This window comes from Agelaius tricolor, unplaced genomic scaffold (assembly GCF_023055355.1).
Source record: "Agelaius tricolor isolate 1412-34295 unplaced genomic scaffold, bAgeTri1.0.p SCAF_15, whole genome shotgun sequence".
Lineage (NCBI taxonomy): Eukaryota > Metazoa > Chordata > Aves > Passeriformes > Icteridae > Agelaius > Agelaius tricolor.
This window is the reverse complement of record NW_027269275.1, coordinates 15,406,793-15,427,815: the sequence shown is the minus strand read 5'-3', so window position 1 is coordinate 15,427,815 and position 21,023 is coordinate 15,406,793. Positions and strand designations below refer to the sequence as shown.

Genomic DNA, 21,023 nt, shown 5'->3' with positions numbered 1-21,023 from the left:
GTGGGTGTTTTGGGGAAGGGGGTAATGGCTGGGTGCAAACAGTGCTTGAAGGATGAGGTGCATCACAGTGTTTCTGTTCCCTGTTGCATCTCTTGGACCTTCTCCCCTGCAGACCCATAGTCTATAAACCCAGAGTATGTACCCAGGGATGGGAGAGCCCTTCCTCCTGCTTCCCTCTCCCCCACAGAGTCACCCTGGCATGTGGGGAGATGGAAGTACCTCACTCTAGGTACCAAAGCTGGTCCTTGCATACTTCTGTGCCACACAAAGGCAGCGTTAGCAGAGAAAAGGCTGCTTTGTGCATGCACACGTGTGTGTGTGTGTGTGTGTGTGTGGGTGGGTGGGTGGGTGTGTGCACCCATCCATGGTGACTTCTCCCCTCATTCTTAACATTTCTCTTTTCATTCATGGCAAATGGCCAGCAAGACTTTTCCCATTGATACATCCCTAATATAAAGCAAATAACAAACAATAATTTAGGTATTAAAGACTAAATTCACAGTGCTCAGCCAGCGGGCAGGGATTTAATACCAAAACACAGATCAGGAGAAGACAGCAGTTGCCCTTCAAGGCAGCTGTAAGTGCGTTTTGGCTAGAGCATCATGTCCATGAGGGAATTGCTGCTGGCCCCAGAGGCTGTTTGGCATGAAGGACACACAGCAGATCTCTGCCAGAGAGCAAGGAGATGTTTTGCAAAGAAGCTCATGGATTTCCTCTTCTTTTTGCTGATTCCCAGATGCAAAACTCCCACATGCTGGGCTGGAGCAAGTCAACCCTCTCCCTCCAGTGGCAGGAAACTCCCTGCTGGGCTGGTTCAGCACCAAAAGCCACCTCGAGCAAAGAGGGTGATGGCTCCATCATGGCTGAAGGCAGGTGCTTTGGGGGCTTCCTCCTTGTCCCCTGGAGAATGACATCAGGGCCACCTTGAGACCATGGAGCTGCAGCCTGGAGGGACTTTGCAGAAGCATCATCTGTGGAGTTCCTTGCCCAGGGCAGCCCAGCAGGAATGAAAGGGACAAAGCAAAGAGCCCTGCTGAGGTGGATCATGCCCACTGAAGGGTAAACTGAGGCATTGTTAGCTGATCTCTCCCTCTGGGAGGAAGCTGCATCTGCCAGGATGGCTCTCGGTGGATGCAGGTGCAGGCAGGGAGAGAGCTCCAGCCAGGAGCTGCTCCAGCCAGGAGCTAGTCCTGGGAGGCTGTGGTGGTTTTGTCATGTTTGATGATGTAGGAGAGGGAACCAGTGCTCTCCTTTGTCTTTGGGTAGTAGAGGACAACCAACCAGATGAATATGAAGATTCCTGCAAGGAAAGGAAGACAAACACTCAGCAGCAGCAGGAGACAATGGGAAGCATCTTGCCAGGATGCTAATGACACTTTCCTTCCATTTCCAGGGGATTCCCTCAGCTCACCCCCTCCTTCACATGAACCATTTGGCTGGGAGTGGATAATGTCCCTAGTCCTCTGCAGGAATGTCTTTCTCAGAGAAAAACCACCATGGGTGGAGAGGGTGTAATTGGGGGCCATGAGCAGCTCCATGCTGGTAGTTGGGACCTTGGGACCTGCTGCTTGGTGTGCCCTGACAAAAGGAGGGGTATGGCAGTGCTGGGAAGACACTGGTGCCTTGGGATCCCTGGTCAGCCCACAGCCAGGCTGGCTTCTGCCTCCTCCACCTTCCCCACCCAAGGCCAGGGAACCCAGCTCAGAGTGAGTGCTGACCTTGCAGAGAGTTGAGGATGGTGAAGAGGTAGAGCACAGCTGCAGAGGAGATGCCATAGGTGAGGAATGCCAGGGCCCAAGTGGCTCCCAGCAGGCAGAAGAGCCCTGCTGCCACCAGAGCCACCTTCCAGGGCTTACGGTGTCCCTGCACTGCCCCAGTGCCCTGCAGGCTGCAGCTCTTGTGGGTCACCACCCCAAACACAGCCATGTTGAAGAGGAAGATGAGGCCAAAGTAGCCACAGTTGGTGATGTAGTGGACCAGAAGATATTTGGAAGTGATCCAGCACCTGAAAAGAGACAACCATGGTGCCTCCAGCAGCCCTGCAAACCTCAGCAGCACCCATGGGAGCCTTCCCCTGCTGGGATTTTTCAAGGCCAGGGTGAAGCAGGGGGACAGGGTTGGTATCCACTGCCCTCGTGTTGCTCAGCTGGCAGGGAGCCTGGACAAGCTCCAGGGGGACCTTGGACATCCCTCCATGACCTGGAGGGCTGCAGGCATGACTGAGGAGGCTCAGCATGAGAGCTGGGGGTGGCTGATGTGTGGCAATCACAATTAAGGAAGCAGAAGCATGGCCCAAAGCCAAAGCAGATGGGTGCAATCCCTGACTGCTGCACTCCTGGCAAGACTGAGCTGCCCCTCCCTGTGCCAAAGGGCCCCCTGAGCCCTGTGGGCAGAGGCACACGCACAGGTGGGCTATGGCCTGGTGGTCCATGGTCTGGATGCTGTATTCTCCATAGCTGCCAAGAGCTCCTGCCACTCCCACCACGAGAGCAGGGAAGCCTGGGAGAAGGGAGACACAATCACAGAATTGTTTAGGTTGGAAAAGAACTCTAAGATCACCAAGTCCAGCCATTAATTAACTCACCCACTAAACCATGTCCCCAAGTGCCACATCCACACATGTTTGAACACTTCCAGGGTTGGGAACTCCACCACTGCCCAGGGCCCCCTGTTCCAGTACCTAACCACCCTTTCAGTGAAGACATTTTCCCCAATACCCAATCCAAACCTCCCACTGCCCCTCTCACCCAGGCTGCTCACCCCAGCCAAGCAGGCACAGCTTTGCCAGGTAGTGGTGGATGTAGGTGCCGAGGACCTTGACAAAGAGGACGTAGAGCTGGCAGCCCTCCAGCGCCGTCCAGGTGAAGCAGCAGAGCAGGCAGTAGTGGGTGAGCCCCCCCAGGACCCTGCAGGTGCTTGGGGAGGCCCTGCCAGCGAGCCCAGTGTTGAGCAGGAAGGCCAGGTTGAGGAGGAGCAGGCTGCCCACGAGGTTGAGGTGCAGCCCCAGGTTGGTGCGGACGGTCTCCTCCAGCCTGAACCTGCACCTGTGTCCCCACAGGGAGCAGGAAGGGCAGGGTCACAGCTGAGCAGGGCCCTGGGCTGTGGCACAGCAGGTCCAGGAGAGGCACTGGCACTGCCTCACGCCTCTCCCAGCCTGACAAGCCCCCATGGAGCTGCTGGCTCATCCCACCTGACGAAGATGCAGAAGGCCACAGTGAAGATGGAGAAAGCCATGGCTACCCCACAGCCAGCGGTGGCAACAGCCAGCAGAGCTCTTGCTGTGGAGCCATCCAGAGCTGGGTTCTGCCAAACGTGCACATGTTGGGTTAGATAGGCCCTGCACCAGCCTAGGAAACCTGACTGCAGGTACCAGAGCCATGGGGCTGGTAGCCCCAGTGGGCTGCTGCAGGGACCCCATACCAGCCCCCAGAAGATCTTCAGGGGAAGCAGGGCAGTGGTGGCTCAGAGGAGATGCTCTGTGGGTGAAGTGGACCACTGTGAGCACCCTCCTGGGAGTCTCCACCAGGATCTGTGACCTCAAGCCTTGTTCTGCCAGAGCCTGAACCAAGCTGGGGCCTTTTCCAGCCTGCCCTGCCGAGCTGATCTGCTGCTGCCCTCCTGAGCTGGGGCTGGGCTTGGGTTTGGGACCTTGCCTTGCCTGGGCATATCTATAATTGTCCCTGTGTGGCTACTCATGACACCCAAGGGGCCACAAAAGTGGGCAGGCAGCACTGCCAGGGCACAAGCAGGAGCTGCAGGAAGTGGGATCGTCACCAGGAGGAGGGTGAAGAAGGTGAGATGGTCACAGGAGCAGACTGTCCCCTTGTCCCCGGGCTGTGTGACACATCCACTGCTGCGCCAGCCTCCTGCCTGCCCTGCAAGAGGCCCGGGAGCGGCTGTGAGCGCTGGGACAGCGCCTGTGCCCCGCCCCACACCTGCCCCGAGCAGCCGCACCTTTGCTGGCATCCCAGAACACGCATCGGGGAGTGACACCCTGCAAGGGGGAGAGCAGCGTCAGCCTTGTCATGGGGAGAGCAGCACCAGCCCCTGAATGGGGAGAGCAGCACCAGCCCCTGAATGGGGAGGGCAGCACCAGCCCCTGAATGGGGAGGGCAGCAGCAGCCCCTGAATGGGGAGGGCAGCAGCAGCCCCTGCATGGGGAGAGCAGCAGCAGCCCCTGCATGGGGAGAACAGCATCAGCCCCTGCATGGGGAGAGCAGCAGCAGCCCCTGTCCCGGGGAGAGCAGCAGCAGCCCCTGTCCCGGGGAGAGCAGCACCAGCCCCTGCATGGGGAGGGCAGCAGCAGCCCCTGTCCCGGAGACGGGCACTGCAGGGGAGGGCAGGGCAGCCCTGCGGGGCTGACTCACCTGGGGCAGCTCCCCGTGGGGGAAGGTGATCTGCACGGGCTCCTGCAGCCCCGAGATGCTGCTCTCGCCCACCGTGATGCCCACCACGGTGTTGTCCAGGACCTGCCCTGTCTGGTTGACTTCCTGTGGAGAGGAAACCCTGCAAGGGCTGAGCTGGTGGGTGGCAGGGGCTGGAGGCAGCGGGAAGGATGCTGGCAGTGCCAGCCTGTACCTTGAACATGCCAAGCTGCTGGATATTGAGGACTGTCACCACCACTCGCACTGTTTGGCTGCCCAGGGACTGGAATATCTCCCTGGGGAAGTGGATTTTACCTGCCTTCCCTTTCTCTGTGCTGTTCAGCCTGCTGGGGCCCTGCAGCAGAGAACAGTGAGAGGTTGTTGCTGCCAGGTCACATCTCTGTTCAGAACCCACCAATCTTGCTCCAGGCACAAATTCAGCCCTGCCCAGGTGGGTTTGCTCAGTAACATTGGCAGGAGCCCTGAGAGCAGAAGGAAAGAACCTCATTCCCAGCACTCAGCATCTATGGGGGCAGAGCTGGGAGTGGGACCCAGCAGATTCTCTACCCACACATGATCCCCTGGGACATCCAGAGCCTGAGAGAGCCTCTGGGTGGGCAGGAGGCACAAGGTCACACCTGTCTCTGCTCCTTTCCTGCCTCACACTCCCCCTGCCCACCTGGTCTGCTGGGAGGGCTCCTTGGGGAGGGCTCTTTCCTCCCAAGCACCACTTCACGTGACTCCTTGCCAAGGGATGTTGATGTGGGCCCATGATGCAACCCCACAGGGAGGAGGAAGAGCACAGCAGGGCACACCACGCCCTGAGGCAGGGTCTGAGGGATGCTTGGAAGGTGTGAGACCTTCCAAGCAAGGGAGAGGGAGGGGCACAGCTCACCTCTTTGGGGGAGAAGGTGATGAGGACATCACGGGTGACAGCCCTGCTGACATTGAAGAGCAGAGTCTTGAGCCCAGCCAGCCGACTTTGCCACCCTGACTGCAGCAGCCTGTGGGACAAGGGGGGCTGTGGGACACGGGGACATGGGGACTGAGCCCCCAGACCCTGTCCTGGCCAGCCCTGCCCCTGCCCCTACCTGAGCCAGTGCTCCCTCAGGCAGGCGCAGGCGCGGCTCTGGGAGCGCCACAGCTCCGGGCAGTGCTGGGACAGGTGGAGCACTCGGGTGCTGCTGCCTGGGCTCTGCTGCTCCAGCTCCACACTGCAGCACTCCCGGTGCTGATCACCCCGCTGCAGCTCTGGGCAGGGCGGCAGCAGTGACCACTGGGCACCACAGCACGGGTGGGCACTGGGAGCAAGGGGGGGAATGGGAGGGGACACTCACCAGAACAGCTGTCCTGTCCTTCGGCAACATCTGGAACAGGGGGATATGGAGAAAGGGGGGGAAACGCCAAAATCTGGGGTCAGCCCTCCCTCTGTCCAGAGGGAAAGGGGAGGAGAAGGCAGGAGAGTCTGGCAGCTGCCAGGTTTTGAAGGAACAGCCCTGCAGTTACGTGGGCTTCAAAAACACCTGGACAGCGATCAGAGCTGGTGAGGGCACAACCACTGTGTCCAGCCTGACAGAGGGGCTCACAAAGGAGACCCTGGACTGCTGAGCCCAGGTTTTAAAAAAGCCCCCAGCAACAAAGCCCCCAACTCTGCTCACCTCTGCACATCCCAGTGGGGCTGCTCCTCTCTGGCCTGTCCACGTTTCAGGATGAAATCCCCACTTGGTCTTTTGGTGAACACCTTCCCATGGGAAAACCTTCCCACAAAGCCCATGCACCACCCCCGGTGCTAAGGATGCCACTCACCAGGCAGCAGCAGGAGCAGCAGGACAGTGCCCAGGAACAAGTTCATGCCACTTTGTGGGGTCTCCTGGCTGCCCCCGGCCATCCCACCACACTCTGCTCCCCTTGTCCCAGCAGCTCTGCTCCTCCCCAGGCTCGCCCAGGGCTTGTGGCCACTTCTGAGGCAAGAGCTGTTCCTCTTTTGGGAGCCCCTCACGCCTTCCTGTGGGCTGGCAAGTGACCTCCTGTCCCAGCTCTCAGCAACGGCAGCAACCGCCCGGCTCCTGCCCCTGGCAGCTCGGGGCTCTTTGCTTTCCCTTTCTCCCCACACTCCTGATGGCCCTAACCAGCCCAGCAAATGCTGGAGCATCCTCATCCTAAACTGGGCACCACCACAGGCCTCCAGGATGAAACATTCCCCTCCTGCCCCAGCTGGAGCAGGCAGCTGGAAGGGGGACGGTGGGATGGGAAATGTGGTGTTTGCAAGAGGCACAGCCAGGACAGCCAGATTCTGCCTGGCCCCACAGGCACTGAGGGGATGATTCCTATCCTTTGATGTCTCCCTCTTCAGATCCCTGTCCTCCCTTTCTGCTGGGGAGTGGCAGTCCCTGGAGATTCCCAAGCCGTGATCCCTCCCTCCATAACCCCAGCAGCCCCAGGCAGCCAGTGCTCTGCCAGGAGCACCATCATCAGTGCCACTATCCTCAGCAGGATCCTCCAGGGTGAAATGCTGGGTCCTGCCCCAGAAATGGGATAACCCAGATGAGAGATGGATCCCATTGGAGAGCCCACCAACGCACCCAGCAGAGACCCCAGAGAGCCACACTCAGAGAAAAACCGCTTTAATGGGCACAGATCTGGTGTGCAGGCATGCTCACTGAGCTCCTACATCACTCAAAAATAGATATTAAACAAAACAACAAAAATAGATCATTTCAGCTGCCTGAGAGTGTGGCAGGGGCAGAGTCATTCTGTCTTCTCTGGGGAAGGACCCTCATGGCGACCATCAGCAAGGGCTGAAAACTGGGCCCTTCCCACCCATCAGTCCTGGCCTCAGGATGTGGGAGGGGACATCCAAAGGCACTGGGGACCTTGTCCCTGCCCCTTCCACTTTTTACAGCCCCCACTGCCCAAGTAAGAATCCCTCCCTCCCTCCCTCCTGCCCCAAGGGTGCCAAGCCAGTCAGGATGAGAAAATTGGGGAGGGGGCCAGCAGAGGGGGGGGTGGCTGGCCCCACTGTGGGTCCCTGGGCTCCCTGTGGCACTACACGGCAGGTGCAGTAGCAAAGCAGATGGTGTGCTCCTTCTTGTGGCCGTGCTTGGCATGGGGAGCTCTGGCACAGCCACCGCGGGGCTCAGCTGCTGCTGGGCTGCAGCTTGGCACTGTCAGAGCTGCTCTGGGAGTCAGGGGCCTTCCTCGCCTGCAGCACCATGGTCCAGTACCAGAGGAAGATGAGGAAACCTGGCAGAGGGGAGAGGAAGTGTCACAGACATCTTTTATGAAAAATCCTTTCCTTAGGACTTTTTCCTCCTGAGAAGCTGAGAGGCCTCAGGAACAAAATGTAAACAATTTATCTGCTGCTGTGGAATGCAACAGGTGCATCTGTGATGGGTCTCATGCAGTTGTTTCTAATTAATGGCCAATCATAGTGAGCTGGCTTGGACTCTCTGTCCGAGACAGAAGCTTTTGTTATCATTCTTTCTTTTTCTATTCTTAGCCAGCCTACTGATGAAATCCTTTCTTCTATTCTTTTAGTATAGTTTTAATATAATATATGTCATAAAATAGTAAATCAAGCCTTCTGAAACATGGAGTCAGATCCTCGTCTCTTCCCTCATCCTAAGACCCCTGTGAGCAGGGGCACAAGGAAGCGTGGGTGAGCCCCCTTGAGGGACAAACCACAGCTGAGAGTGAGCCACACCCAGGCTGCCAGAGCTCATCCTGCAACCATCACCACCCCACCAACACCCCGTGAAAATCCTGCTGCTCTTCAGAGGAGCCCAGAGTCACTGGCTCACCTTGGAGGGAGTTGATGATGGTGAAGATGTAGAGGGAGACAAGGCAGAACACACCAGAGGTAAAGGAGAAGAAGATCAGCGCCCAGGGGATGCCCAGCAGGATGCTCAGCCCAAGGAGGGCCAGGACATGCTTGAGCTTGTGACCCTTTTTGTTCTGCCGGAGGATCTCCCGCACCATGGCCCCCAGCATGACCGAGTTAAAGAGGAACACCAGGCTGAAGAAACCCAGGTTCACGGAGTTCTGGACCAGGGGGCTCGTGATCCAGCAGCTGGAGGGAGGAGGAAGGGCAGATTTATTATTTTATTATATATATTATATTAAGTTACTCTGTGTCCACCCACGGGGTCACGAGGAGGGGCTGGGAGAAGCACAGAAGTTTGTGGGGCCAGCCCAGAGCCCAGGGAGGGGGATCCTGCTGCCACAAAACCCCAGAAAAGGCCCAGGCCATGGTGAAGGTTTGGCCAGCTGACTTTACCTATGGCCAGAGACCAGGTAACCCATGTGCCATGACTCACATGGTTGCATTGATGGTTCTGCCATCAATGGATTCGTAGATGGGAATGGAGACGGGGCCGTAGTTGGTCCAGCTGGCCAGGAGGATCACCATCACACAGAAGATAGGGAGCCCTGGGTGGAAAGAGCAGAGGGAAGTGGCTGCCCTACTCCCTGGCCTTTGGACCTTCTGGAAGGACTTGCTGGCCCTTTCTCCCTGCACAGAGCACAAGCCAACATCCTCCCTCCCAAAGGGAAACCAGGGATGGAACACACATCAGGGGCACCTGGAATAAGCCCCAGCCTGGGAGGGAGTGGTGCTGTGCTGACCCCACCTGGGGACCTCCCAGGGATGGGGATCTTTAGGCCATAAATATCACAAGATCTTCCCGCCATGACCTCCAGCCCAGAGCATGGCAGAGAAGCATGGGCACTTCCTGCATCCAGCCCTGGGCTGTCCTGGATGTCTCCTTCAGAAAGAAAGGATCCTATCACTATTTAAACATCCCAAGTGGTAGCTCTCCATTGAGGTCTCCATTGCTGGCTGCTCCCCCAGGATGACCCACCCTTGCTTTAGCACCAGCTTCTGCTCTCAGCCTTCCAGTCTCACCAAGGCTCCTGACAGACAGCTGCTCCCCACAGCTGTGTCTCCATCCCCATCCAGGCCTTGTATCCCGTGGGAAAGACCCACCCCAGTGCCCCTCAGGGGGTCTCTGCCCCCCCATGCTCACCCCAGCCAACCAGGCAGAGCTTGAGCAGGAAATGGTCATGGTAGGCGTTGAAGACTTCGATCACAAGCCTGTAGAGGTTGTAGCCCTCAATGCCCATCCAGGTGAGGCAGCTCAGGAGTGAGAAGTGCAGAAACAGCCCCCCAGCTGTGCAGATGGCCTCGCTGCTGCTGGCAGCCAAGTGCTCGGAGATGAGGAAGGTGATGTCCAGGAGGAAGATGGCAGCCAGCAGGTTCATGTGGATGTGCATGCTCGTGATCTGGTCTCGCTGTTTGCTTCTGCAGAACCAAAGGGAGCAGGACTCACCACCCTGCCTGGCCAGCACCAGTGGTGCCCACAGCACCCCACAGCCCTCATGGGGCACCTTGCCCCAGCAGAAGAGCAAGGAGACCCTTTGGTAGTGCCAGGAACTGAGACACCAACCCCACTGAGAGACCACCCATCCCAAATCCAGCCCCTGCAGCTGACCCTGCATTGAAGATGCTCAGAGGGCTGAAGCATTTTCCTGTGGAGAGGCTGAGTGAGTTTGGGTTGTGCAGCCTGGAGGAGGCTCCAGACCTTAAAGCACCTTCCAGTGCCTAAAGAGAGCTGGAAAGGGACTTTGAACAAGGGCATGGAGTGCCAGGACAAGGGAGAATGGCTTCAGTCTGAGGACAGGTTTAGTTTAGATATTCTGAAGAAATTGTGAGGATGGTGAGGCCCTGGCACAGGCTGCCAAGAGAAGTTGTGGCTGCCCCATCCCTGGAATTGTTCAAGGCCAGGTTGGATGGAGTTCTGAGCAACCTGGTGTAGTGGAAGGTGTCCCTGCCTGAGGCAGAGGGGTTGGAAATGAATGATCTTTCAGTGCCTTCCAACCCAAACCATTCTATATTTTATGATTCTAAGATTTCAGGTCTGAATCATCCACTTAGGATCAGTAACATGACTCAGAAGAAGACACTCATGTTCTCCTCCAGGTCCTTGAAAAGATCTTTGCAGACTTCTGCTTGCTGCATCCATAACAATCAAGAAGATTTTCCAAAATCTTTGAAAAGAGCTGGTGTGTCTGAGCACCCTGCAGGAGACCTGACAGAGGGGGTGGACCCTGGACAGGAGAACTCTGCTTTCTTCAAACAAGGCTCCTTTGTGATGCTTCTATCCAGGCCACCAACTGCTTGGAGAGCTTGTGCCCAGCAGGGGTTCATGGCCAGGGACAGGGCACAGCAGGGAGTGTGGGGTGAACCATCAGACTGTACCTGAAGTAGAGGAAGAAAATGGTGCAAATGGAAGCCAAAGCTGAGATCAGGCAGCCAACGTAGCTTATGATACTCAGGTAATTCCTGTGCACAGAGGTGATGTCTGGAGAGGAAACCTGAGGAAGAGGAGGAGGAATGAGAGATGGTGAGGAAGAGCACCAGTGGGAATGAAGTGAGGGATCTGAGGGAAGGTGCTACCCACCATGAGCACAGCAAAGTAGGTGAGGTGGTTGCACCTGCATTCTGTCTGGCTGCTCCCCGTCACTGTGGCACAGCCAGAGCTGTCCCAGCTCCCAGAGCTGCCTGTGCAAGAGAAAGGGAGAGCATCTGCTGAGCAGCAGGAACATCTGCCATGGCCTAAAGGATCTTCAGGGCCACGTGTCTGTGGAAAGAGGGAGAACAAGAGTGGGGGGTCCCAGCTTGCCCCAGGCCAAGCACTAATTCTCAAACAGCCCCCTCGGCACAGCAACCCATCCCTAGGGAAGGGGAAAGCCTTAGGTTAGCTCTGGAGGGAAAAAAAAACCCTGACATCAGCCCTGTGGGGATGGCTTATGGAGATGGAGTGAGGAAGGGAGGTGCAGAGCAACCTTCACCCTGCTGGTGGGGCTGTGGTGCCTTGGAAAAGGGCCTGAGTTCACTGCCCAGGGCACTCACCAGAGGGGTCCTCCTGCCAGAACACGCACAATGGGGTCACGTTCCTCTGCAACGACAAAACCACAGGCCCTGCTCAGGAGGCAGCTGTGGGTTTGCTGCCTGCCCAGCACTGACAGGGGACAGCACAGGGCAGGAGACGGGATGGTCTCAGGAGACAAAGTATGACTTGGATAAACCAGACTGCCCCTACGATGGGAGTGGGCTCCAGGCAGAGACCACTCTGTTAACAGCTGATGGAGCAGATGCCTCCTTCCAGATCCTCTTTTCCAAACAAAGGGTTCAGTTTGAGCGGGCACCTGGCAGAGCCATGATGAGCCAAGGGCCTGCTGACACAGTGTGCCCCAGCCCTGGTGACAGTGCTGGATGTGACACACCTGCCATGAGGCATCTCCTGGAGAGGGGAGGGCAGTGCCACCACCAGCGCACACAGACAAGCCATGACTGTGTGTGATCAGCCCCAGAAGCACAGCAGACCCTGCACAGGCAGGCCATGGGCAGGGACCTGCTGGATTGTGAGCCCACCCTAAGCTGGCAGGGGCTGAGCCCTCCTTGCCCCTCCATTCCTGGTGGGATCAGGTTCTGTGGGGCTGTTCCCCACCTACCGGGAGCTGGTCGTGGAAGAAGGTGAGCACCACTGGCTCGGAGAGGTTGGCCACCACTGTGTCCACCAGGGAGATGCTGACCACCTTGTCACCCAGCACGTGGCTGCTGTTTTCATCCTGTAGGAGAAGAGGAGGCAGTGGCAGGGTGGGAAGGGAGAGCAGCCAGGTGAGAAGCAGGGGAGGGTGCCCAAGAAGGTCCTGTGACTTTACCCATCAAGCTTTTAGCTCATCTTTGAAGCATCTTCTCCCAGTGAGCAGCAGCACCCTGGTCTGGGGGCACCCCTGCAGCCCAGGACCACGGGACACCCAGCCTGCCATTCACATGGGCATTACCTGGAACATGGTCTGCCTGTTGATGTCCATGACGAGCACCCTGTGCTCCACCACCTCCTCCCTCTCCTTCACCACCATGAACAGGCTGCTTGGCAGGTCCACTGTGAATCCCTGGACCTCTCCACTCTCCTGCAAAGGGACACTCATCAGGAAAGAGGTGTAGAGGGAGCATGCTGGGCCAAGAGCACCAGGGCAGGCTTTGCAGGACCCACCTCTCTCAGGGGAGCAAAGGTGAGTGGCTGAGGAGCCCGGCTGGGCTGCACCCTCAGGACGGTGGCGTGCACAGTGGCCTCCCCAAAGGTCTGGTTCTGCCCTTCCAGCTCCACCTTGGCCAGCATCTTCTCCAGCTCCCCGAGTTTGCTGCTGGGCAAGGGGCACAGTGAGCTGGGTGCAGCAGGGCTGCCGTGGCAGCAGCAGGAATGGGGTGAGCTGGGACTCACCGCCGGAGCCTCTGCTGCTCCCTGGCCCCCGGGGCTGCTGCCAGGGGCTGGGCAATGAGGCTGTCCAGGACACTGAGCTGCTCCTCCACATCCTGCTCCCACACAGGCATGCTCTCTGGAGAGGCTGGAGGAATGGAAATGCCATTAAATGCATGGGCACAATTGGTTTCCTGATGCCCCAAACTAACTGGCAGAGCCCTGGTGGGAACAGAAAGCAGAGGGCTTCAAGGTGATCCCGAGCCAGGAAAGCTGATAGTGACCCCAACCTACAGGGCTTTCCTGCCAACCAGAACTCAGCTCCCACTGAGGCCATGGGGACCTCATGGTAGAGACTGGACCCTGAGAAACCACTGCAAAGACCTTAATTTTCTGGAATTTTAGGCAGCATTTTGAAAATCTCCACCTTTAGGGATGCTGGGTACCAGGCCTGTCTTTGGGCTGCTTCAAGAAAACCTACATCCCCTTCAATCATCCTTCACACCAGGCTAAACCACACACTGGGAAACAATCAGTGCTCTGATGGCGACTAGGGAACAGGCTGGGGACAAAACAACCCTTCAATTTCCTTAAAATAACATTAAATTGCATTTACCAGGGAAGAAGTATTCAGCTTTAGCATCCAGGGAGGTGTTCCTCCCACCCTTTATGATATAGGACACGTTGAAGATGTTGGCTCTGGTTCTTTCAGTCTTCTGACTCTCCTGTCCCCAGGAGATGCTGCTGGATGTGTCCCCACCCAGGGGGATGCTGTGCTTCCCATACACCAGCTGCAGGCTCCTGTTGGACTCAAACCAGAAGATGCAGAAGCGGTACCTGCCCAAGGTGGGGGGCAACTTGTACTTGTAGTAAGAGTTTCTCCTGCTTGGCAAAAAGGGCCTTTTTATGATCAGAGCCTGGGCCGTGTTCTCGATGGAGATGGTGGCAGGGCCGTGCTGGAAGATGGCAGAGCTCTCCTGGGTCTGGTTCCGGTCACCACAGAAGCGAAAATCCTCTTCCCTGTGGCCACTGGCTGCCAGCCCTGCATTGTACAGGCACACAGGGACAGCAGATCAGCTGCAGGCACAGCCAGCCCTGCAAGCACCCCAGCCCTGCAGCAGCTGTCACACGTGGCACACCAGGCTCTCCACCCCAGTTATCCCAACCCTGTCCTGCAGGCTGAGTGACACCAGCCACGTCCCCAGTGTCACACCCACGCTGCTGACAGGGCCCTTTGGGCAACAGGACCTCCTGTCCTTCAGGGACACCCTCTCCTGTGTGCCACCACCCACACCAGCACACCTGTCCATTCCCAGGAGGGAGGGAGGGAGGGAGGGATGGATGGATGGATGGATGGATGGATGGATGGATGGATGGATGGATGGATGGATGGATGGATGGAGGCCACCTCCTCTCCCTGGAAAGGACACATTCTGCCCAAGAGACCCACCAGAGCACATCGTCCCAGCAGATGTTTTACTTCTGTGGAAGCTTTGGTTGCACACATCTCATGGTGCCCCCCAGCCAATGTTTTGGGGCTGCCAGTTACTCCCAGCAGCCCAAACCCAGCCCACCATCCCAAGGCAGGACAGTCTACCTTGGAGGAGGGAGAGAAGGAGCAGGAAGAGGACCTTCATCCTGGATAGCTCTACCTTGGCTTGGCCTTCAAGGTGACAGCAGAGCCTGAAAGGGTACAAAGGGAAGGGACCACATGAGTATTTGAGTATCCCCCATGCCATGAGGGCAGGGATGGGAGCAAAGGCTGTGCAGGTGGGACACCAGCTGGTGTCACAGCCAGCTCCCTTTGCCTGTGCCTCTAGAGGAGCCAGGAGCACTGGGCATCCAAGCTGGCTGTGGGCTGGAAGGATGGCAGAGGCTGGGAGCCCCTGAGCTCTGAGCATGGAGAGGGTGCCCCAGCACTCCAACCCAAGAATCCACACAGGAGGGGTCCCAGGGTGCCCCAGCACTCCAACCCAAGAATCCACACAGGAGGGGTCCCAGGGTGCCCCAGCACTCCAACCCAAGAATCCACACAGGAGGGGTCCCTCCCCTCTTCCGCTCTCAGCTCCACATCTCAGTGAACACCCTGACTTGTTATCGTGATAGGAACAGAAGGAAACTGTGGTTTCCTAATTTTCCAGCCCTGAAATTATTTTCTTGTATGTTTTCAGCTCCTGCAGATTAGCTGAGGAGCTGGGCACATTGCAAACCACCCCATCATTTCAGCCTGCAGAAACAGGCTCTCTCTCAGGCACATCCTGGCAATGCCAGCCCAGCAGCCATGGCTGCCCAAATCTGCTGCTCACAACCAGCTGGGCCACATCCTGCACAGCCCCTTTGCCCATCCTTTCATCTCCCACCCTGCTCCACCACCCTTTTCTTTATCTTTGCACGTGGAAGAGCTTCTGTGACCTCCACCCAGGCCAGCCCTGAGCACCCTCAAGTGCTCCCACACCCCTGCACTCACCCAGCCACTGCCTTCACACATACAGCTTTTTTCATTGTGCTTTCCGCCTGCCCCAGGCCACAAACTGCACCTCCAGCTCTGCTGGGGTGCACCAAATGTGGCCTCCTCCTCACCCTGCTGTCACTGCAACCACGGGACACACCCTGCCAGGGTCTGTACCCTGCAGAAGCCCCTCAGGGTGGGACAGCATTGGTGGAGCTGTCAGAGCTGCTGGCCCAGCCCAGCACTTGTCAATGCCCAAAGTGAAGCCAGCACCCTTGGCCACTGCTGTACCCACTCCTGCACTGCTCTCAAACACCCCCCAAAACCTACCAAGCTGTCAAAACTGTTTTGTTTGCACCAACCAGCATCACCTGCAAAGGCTCACAGCTCTCCCAGATGCTCAAGGGTCATCAGATGCTCAATAACTCATTAGCAGATTTCTCCCACCAGCACAGGCTTTTCTGGAAGTTTCTCTAGCCAGCACAGATCCTGCACAGGTGTACAGCCCACTCCACATCCTTCCCCCCCTGTTTCTTGTGGCAATTTATCATCAGCAGACGGGGGCTTCGGGTTGTTAATTAACCTGCTGCTGTGGCTGTAGCTAAGTGACACTAACGAGGTCTCCCAGTGTGAGCTGGGAGGGTTTTGCACAGGCGTGACTTGGCAGGAGTAAATGGATTTGGATGGGGCTGGCACCCCAGTGCCTTGCCACACACTTAGGAATCTCACCTATATATCCAAAAAGCATGGACCTGGGGTGGCAAAATGCTGTGGGTAATGGAAAACACCTGGAGCACTTAAAAGCAATGGAGCTTCAACCATGTTGAGGCAGCACAGAGCTGGCAGGCCAATAAAGCATCGCCTCTGGATGGGGAATACTGAATCCTAATGAGGCCTCAGCCCACCCCACTGTGCTGACATCTTTAAGGTTTAATTGGGAAGGCTGGAGGAGAGGATCAGCCCCTTTCAGTGTTACTCAGCTGGGACCAGAAATCCCTGTGGGAAGCAGGGTGGGGGAGCCGGTATTTCGGTATTTCCCCTCCGAGCCCTGTGTGCTCCTGCTGGCCCGACACTGATTGCCGCTTCCTGAGCTGAACAATAGCAAGAGAAAATCCCCTGAAAATGGTTTCACTGTGAGAAACCAGGGCCTCCATCCACACTGGCAACAAGCACAGCAAAGGGAGCAGGATGTGCTGGGTTCTCGTCAGGGCTGAATCCTGCCTCGTCATCTTCCCATGCCCGGATGGCAGTGGGGAAAAATTCCTGGCTTGGCGTCAAAATCAACCAGATCACATACAAAGAGGTGGCAGACACTCTGCCAGGGCTGCACAGCTTGGAGCAGGCTCCCTTATCAGCAGAGAGGGAGGCTTATTCCTGGGCACCAGTTCTTATCCTCCCATCACCATTAAGGTACTGGCCTTGGGAAGAAAAGCCAAAGCATTACACTGAGGTCTCTAAACCTCAGGTGAATGGAGGGCAGGGGGAAAAGACTTAAAACCCCACAAACAAAGGTGTTTACTACAACCTTACTGCCTTCTGGGTGACTTGGCAGCAGGCATTTAAGCTTTTGGAGGTGGCACGTGGCTTCTGGACATGACGTTTTTCCCAAGGAGAAGGGAAGATGTTACTCCCAGCTCTGATGACTCAAACAAACAGAGGATGCAGGGAGATCCAGGAGCTTTTATCTGTTTTCCTTCCAGCTCCGTTAGGAAAGTGACGCTCTGTTCCTCGAGGTGTGAGTGAGTCTGAACTCGTCACCACAGTGGTTACTCAGGCACTCAGCAGCATGATGAGGAAACTGTGGCACAGAGAGGCAAGCCACAACAGGCTCCTGGAGATGCAAAACAGCTTTGGACAACCAGCCCCTCATTGTAGGGACCAAAACCAATGTGCTCTGGCTCTGGAGCTGCACAGGACGTGAGCACCCCATGGGGGTCCCCCTGCAAAGGGATGCCCCAGCGTCAGTGTCTGAGTGCTTCACAAAGTGCCCTTGTCCTTGGCCGGTGGTGCGTGCCCAGGGCCAGCCTCACGTTATTCATGGCATTGGCATGTGATTCCCAGCACTGGTGGGCTTGGCTGATGCCCAGGGAGTCAAGGGGCAGCTGCACTGTGCCAGCAGCCTGGCACTGCCAAGCTGTGCCTTGGGGTGCTTCGGCTTTTCCCGGGCCATGGCACTGCACAGAGCACCCAGCACCTTCCAGATGAGCCTTGCCAAGAGGATGAAAACAGATCTGCTGGTGATTCCCACGGGAACGGCACAACTCCCTGCCAGATCTGCTCTTTGCCAGCCACTGGCAGCCATCCCTTCCCACAAAGGCTGGCGTCCCTCCACACAAAGGCTGGCATCCCTCCCCACAAAGGTGGGGAGAACCAAGGGGAGGCTGGCACAGGCGCCTGCCAGTGCCTGCGGCTCCTGGGACGGAGCATTTGCTTAGAGCTGGGTCTTGACATTCAAAACTTTAAAAAAAATTTCCATTTCCTAAAAAACACCACAAACAGAAGTACCACAGTCAACTAACCCAGCACTTCCTCCAGTGCCAGGGCAACACGGCACTAGCTCAGCCAACACATGAAGCCTTGTGGCTCCAGCAGCAGCCACACACACTCTGCAAAGGACCAGGTACACCTAAGCTGGGCTGAGGCTGACGTGACACGGTTACAACACAGTGCAAGGACATCTCTGGCCACAGGGGTACAGACAGTTGTCCCTGCCACACGCTGCCACCACACAGTCTTCTCTGAGAGCAGCCCCATTTCCCCTCCTGCACGTCCCCCTTCCAAATCATTCCATTGGGTTTCAAATGGCTCCCAAAACACCCTGTCCACTCCCTGGGTTTCAAATGGCTCCCAAAACACCCTGTCCACTCCATTGGGTTTCAAATGGCTCCAAAACACTCAGTCCACTCCCGGGTCTTCCCATGAGCAAGGTCCTCATGGCCTGCCTGTGCTGCAGGTGCCAGGCAAGGGAAGTGCAAAGTAGCTCAGGACCACCCCAAATCAGGTTCCCAAGTATTTGGCATGGAAAGCAGGTTGCTGGAGCCTAAGTGAGGGCAAAGCCTGCAGCACCCAATGAGCCAGGTGACAGACTGTGGGCCTCCCAGATTCCTGCCAAAGCCCAGCTGTCGGGTGAGCTGATGGGAAAGGAGCTGGTGAGTCCAAGAGCTCCTGAAAAGCAGGCGCCAGCAGGCTGAGCCCAGCTGGTCCCGTGCAGACATTGGCACGCTGGGAGCGACCCATCCTGCTGCCTGTGAACCACAGAGCTCTGCCCCTGCACCCACGGGTGCCACCGCAAGGTGCAGGGATGGCCAGCCCCAGGGATCCCCCTTCAGCCAACACACAGTTGCTCCAAACCTGTTCCTCTGCAAATAGCAGCCCCCAGGCCGCAGGATTAAGAGCTGGACTGCAACCAAGTATGCAGCATTTTCAGGCCTTGGCTTAATTCACGTAGGAGCTGTGAACCCAGCAAGGGACACGGCAAACCCCACTGTGGCTGCAGTCCCGGGCTCAAAGGATTTGCCCCCTCCCCATCTCTGAAACACTCCTGGCTCCCTGATGGTGGGGGAGCTTGTGGGGGGTGGGGATGGGGGCTGGGGGGGTTACTGCAGCCCTCAGACCATGAAATGAGCTTTGGCTGCCTTTCCTCCACAACAGCCACTCGGACTTGCTGCCAGGAGGTTATTCCAGGAGACTTCATTTCAATTCTCCAGCTGGTCTCACTGAGCTGTGCTGGTCTCTCTGGAGGGGCAGCACAGACAGTGGGTAGAGACCACCCCAAGCATCCTACATCCCGTATCCCACAGAGACATGCCAGGACCGGCACGAACAAACTGGGATGTTGCAGGAGGAATCCCCCCAAAAGGCATTTTAGGGAAGGGAGATCACCCTGTCGAGACATGCCGGCGATCCCACGGGATGCTGCACCCTCCGCCGGGAGGGAGGAGAGGCAGGAATGAGGTGTGCAGGTGGTTCCCAAAAAGTGGGAAGCAATGGCCACACACCGGCCGGGGCTTCGAGGAGCTCAGCTCTGCCGCGGGCAGCAGCGCCGGTCCCGGGCAGCTCCGGGGCCTTTGCGGCCTCACGACCCAGGAATCCAGCCTGGCTGCGGGGCAGGCGAGTGCGAGCCCACGGCGCAGGGATGAAGGTTGGTTTCGCAGATCACTGGCACCACGGCCACCAGCAGAGTCCCCGGGCGCTGCCCAGCCGCACGCATCACCCCCAGCGCGGAGCGGGTGCGGCTCAGCCCCCAGAGAGACCCCTCAGCTCCATCCATCCAGCCGGGCTGCTCCCTGCCCGAGCAACCGGGGCGCTGCCGGTGCCACCGTCCGCACGGAGCCCCCGCACCCCATTCACTCCCGTCCCGCCGCTCTGCCCGCGCCCGCAGCATCCCCTCGGCTCCCGGGACCGGGCAAACGCCCCTCAGCGCGGCCTCTGGGACCCCCACGGGGGGCACCGGGCTCCGCGATCCTCCCCCGTCCCGGCTCAACCGCTCCCCGTTGCTTCCATACCTGGAGTCAGTGCGGGCTCGGCTCGGCTCGGCTCGGCTCGGCTCGGCAGGGCACCGCCCGGCACGGCACGGCCCGGTACGGCACCGCCCGGCACAGTTGGGCTGGCACGGCACCGCCCGGCACAGTTGGGCTGGCTCGGCACCGCCCGGCACCGCCCGGCACAGTTGGGCCGGTACGGCGCGGCTCAGCAGCCCCGCACAGCTCCGCCCGGCTCCGCTCAGCTGGGCTAGCACGGCTCGGCACAGCTCGGCCCCGCTGCCCCGCGCACCTCTGAGCGCGGCTGCTCAGCGCGGTGCCCCGGGAGCCGTGCCCCGCCCCGTCCCCCCCGGCCGGTGACTCAGCGGGGCGGTACCGGCACCGCTCCCCCCGCACCGACCCCTCCGAGAGCCCCCGGGATCGCTGCGGGGTCGCCGCCGTCCGGCACGGCACCTGCCCGCTTCTGCTCGGCCCGGTTCTGTTCAGCTCGGCGCGGCTCGCAGCGCCTCCAGCCCGGCTCGGCTCAGAGCCGTATCCCGGGACCGGCGGCCCCAGCCCGTTCCCCGGCGAGACCCCCCGAGATCGCCGCCCCCGGTCACGGCACCTGCCCAGAGAGCCCCGGGCCGGCAGCACCGGGAGCTGCGGCCCCCCCCCGGGCCGGTACCGGCCCCGGCACCGCCGTGAGCTGGGGAGCTCGGCTGGGGACAGCCGGGCGTGCCGCGTCCCGCCGCCCTTCAGCTGCGGGCTGGCGGGCGTCCAGCGGCGGAGCCAGCAGGCTGCACGCCTGACTGCCAACGGGATTAAAAAATAACAATTAATGGGAAAGCAGCCGGGACGGAGTGTCCCGGTGACCCCTGTCCCGCTCCCCTGGAGCAGGGTGTGAGGGAGGAAAGGAGCAGGGCAGGGAGCCCAGATCCCAGGACAGGCAGGAGAGGGACGCACAGCGCTCCCCTGGAGCAGGTGGGATGGGGTGTGGGGTGTAGAGCCTGGACGCGACCACAGCGCCCTCAGCACCCACCCCAGGGCTGGAGATGGCGGAGATGGGCACCCCGGGGCTGCAGGCAGCGCTGTTGGAGCGGGTAAAGCTGCTCCTGCAGCGCCTGCACCCAGCCCTTTGTGTGTGCCCCGGGAAACAGCCGGGCTGGAGAAAGCCCAGACCAGGGAGAGGAGGGAGCAGGGCGGGAGAAGTGCCCTGGGTAAATAGTTGCTCTTGCACATATTTTCAATGGCTTGAATGAGACTTTTCTTTCTGCAGGGGGAAGGGCGCGAACAACTTCCCTCTGCAGCAGGGAAGGTGATGGACCTTGATCCACGGGGATTGTGCCAGCACGGGTGCCATGGCTGCTTTGGGATCCCTGCAGCAGGGGGCATCCCGCAGTTTACATCACGCCACTGGGTTAATTTCCAGCTCCAAGCCTCAGTTTCCCCGGCTGCCACGGGACAAGGCTCCCATGGGAAGCAGCTCACA

At 58.5% G+C, this 21,023-nt stretch overlaps 1 protein-coding gene across 1 annotated transcript; it reads right to left on the bottom strand.

The window, feature by feature from the left end:
* Positions 1-495: 495 nt before the first annotated feature.
* LOC139596125 (uncharacterized) lies at positions 496-19,749 on the bottom strand. Its single transcript, XM_071440157.1, has 27 exons — positions 19,580-19,749; positions 14,223-14,308; positions 13,242-13,667; positions 12,650-12,773; positions 12,422-12,572; positions 12,210-12,338; positions 11,877-11,993; positions 11,275-11,320; positions 10,823-10,923; positions 10,621-10,736; positions 9,389-9,663; positions 8,681-8,792; positions 8,165-8,433; positions 7,512-7,607; positions 6,171-6,734; positions 5,702-5,731; positions 5,456-5,615; positions 5,260-5,368; positions 4,579-4,719; positions 4,368-4,490; positions 3,955-3,994; positions 3,775-3,875; positions 3,191-3,303; positions 2,761-3,044; positions 2,406-2,499; positions 1,719-2,005; positions 496-1,300 (listed from the first exon to the last, which is right to left on the bottom strand). Exons 2-27 carry the CDS (start codon positions 14,260-14,262, stop codon positions 1,185-1,187), a joined length of 4,164 nt encoding a protein of 1,387 aa, XP_071296258.1. The 5' UTR covers positions 14,263-14,308; positions 19,580-19,749; the 3' UTR covers positions 496-1,184.
* Positions 19,750-21,023: the final 1,274 nt, after the last annotated feature.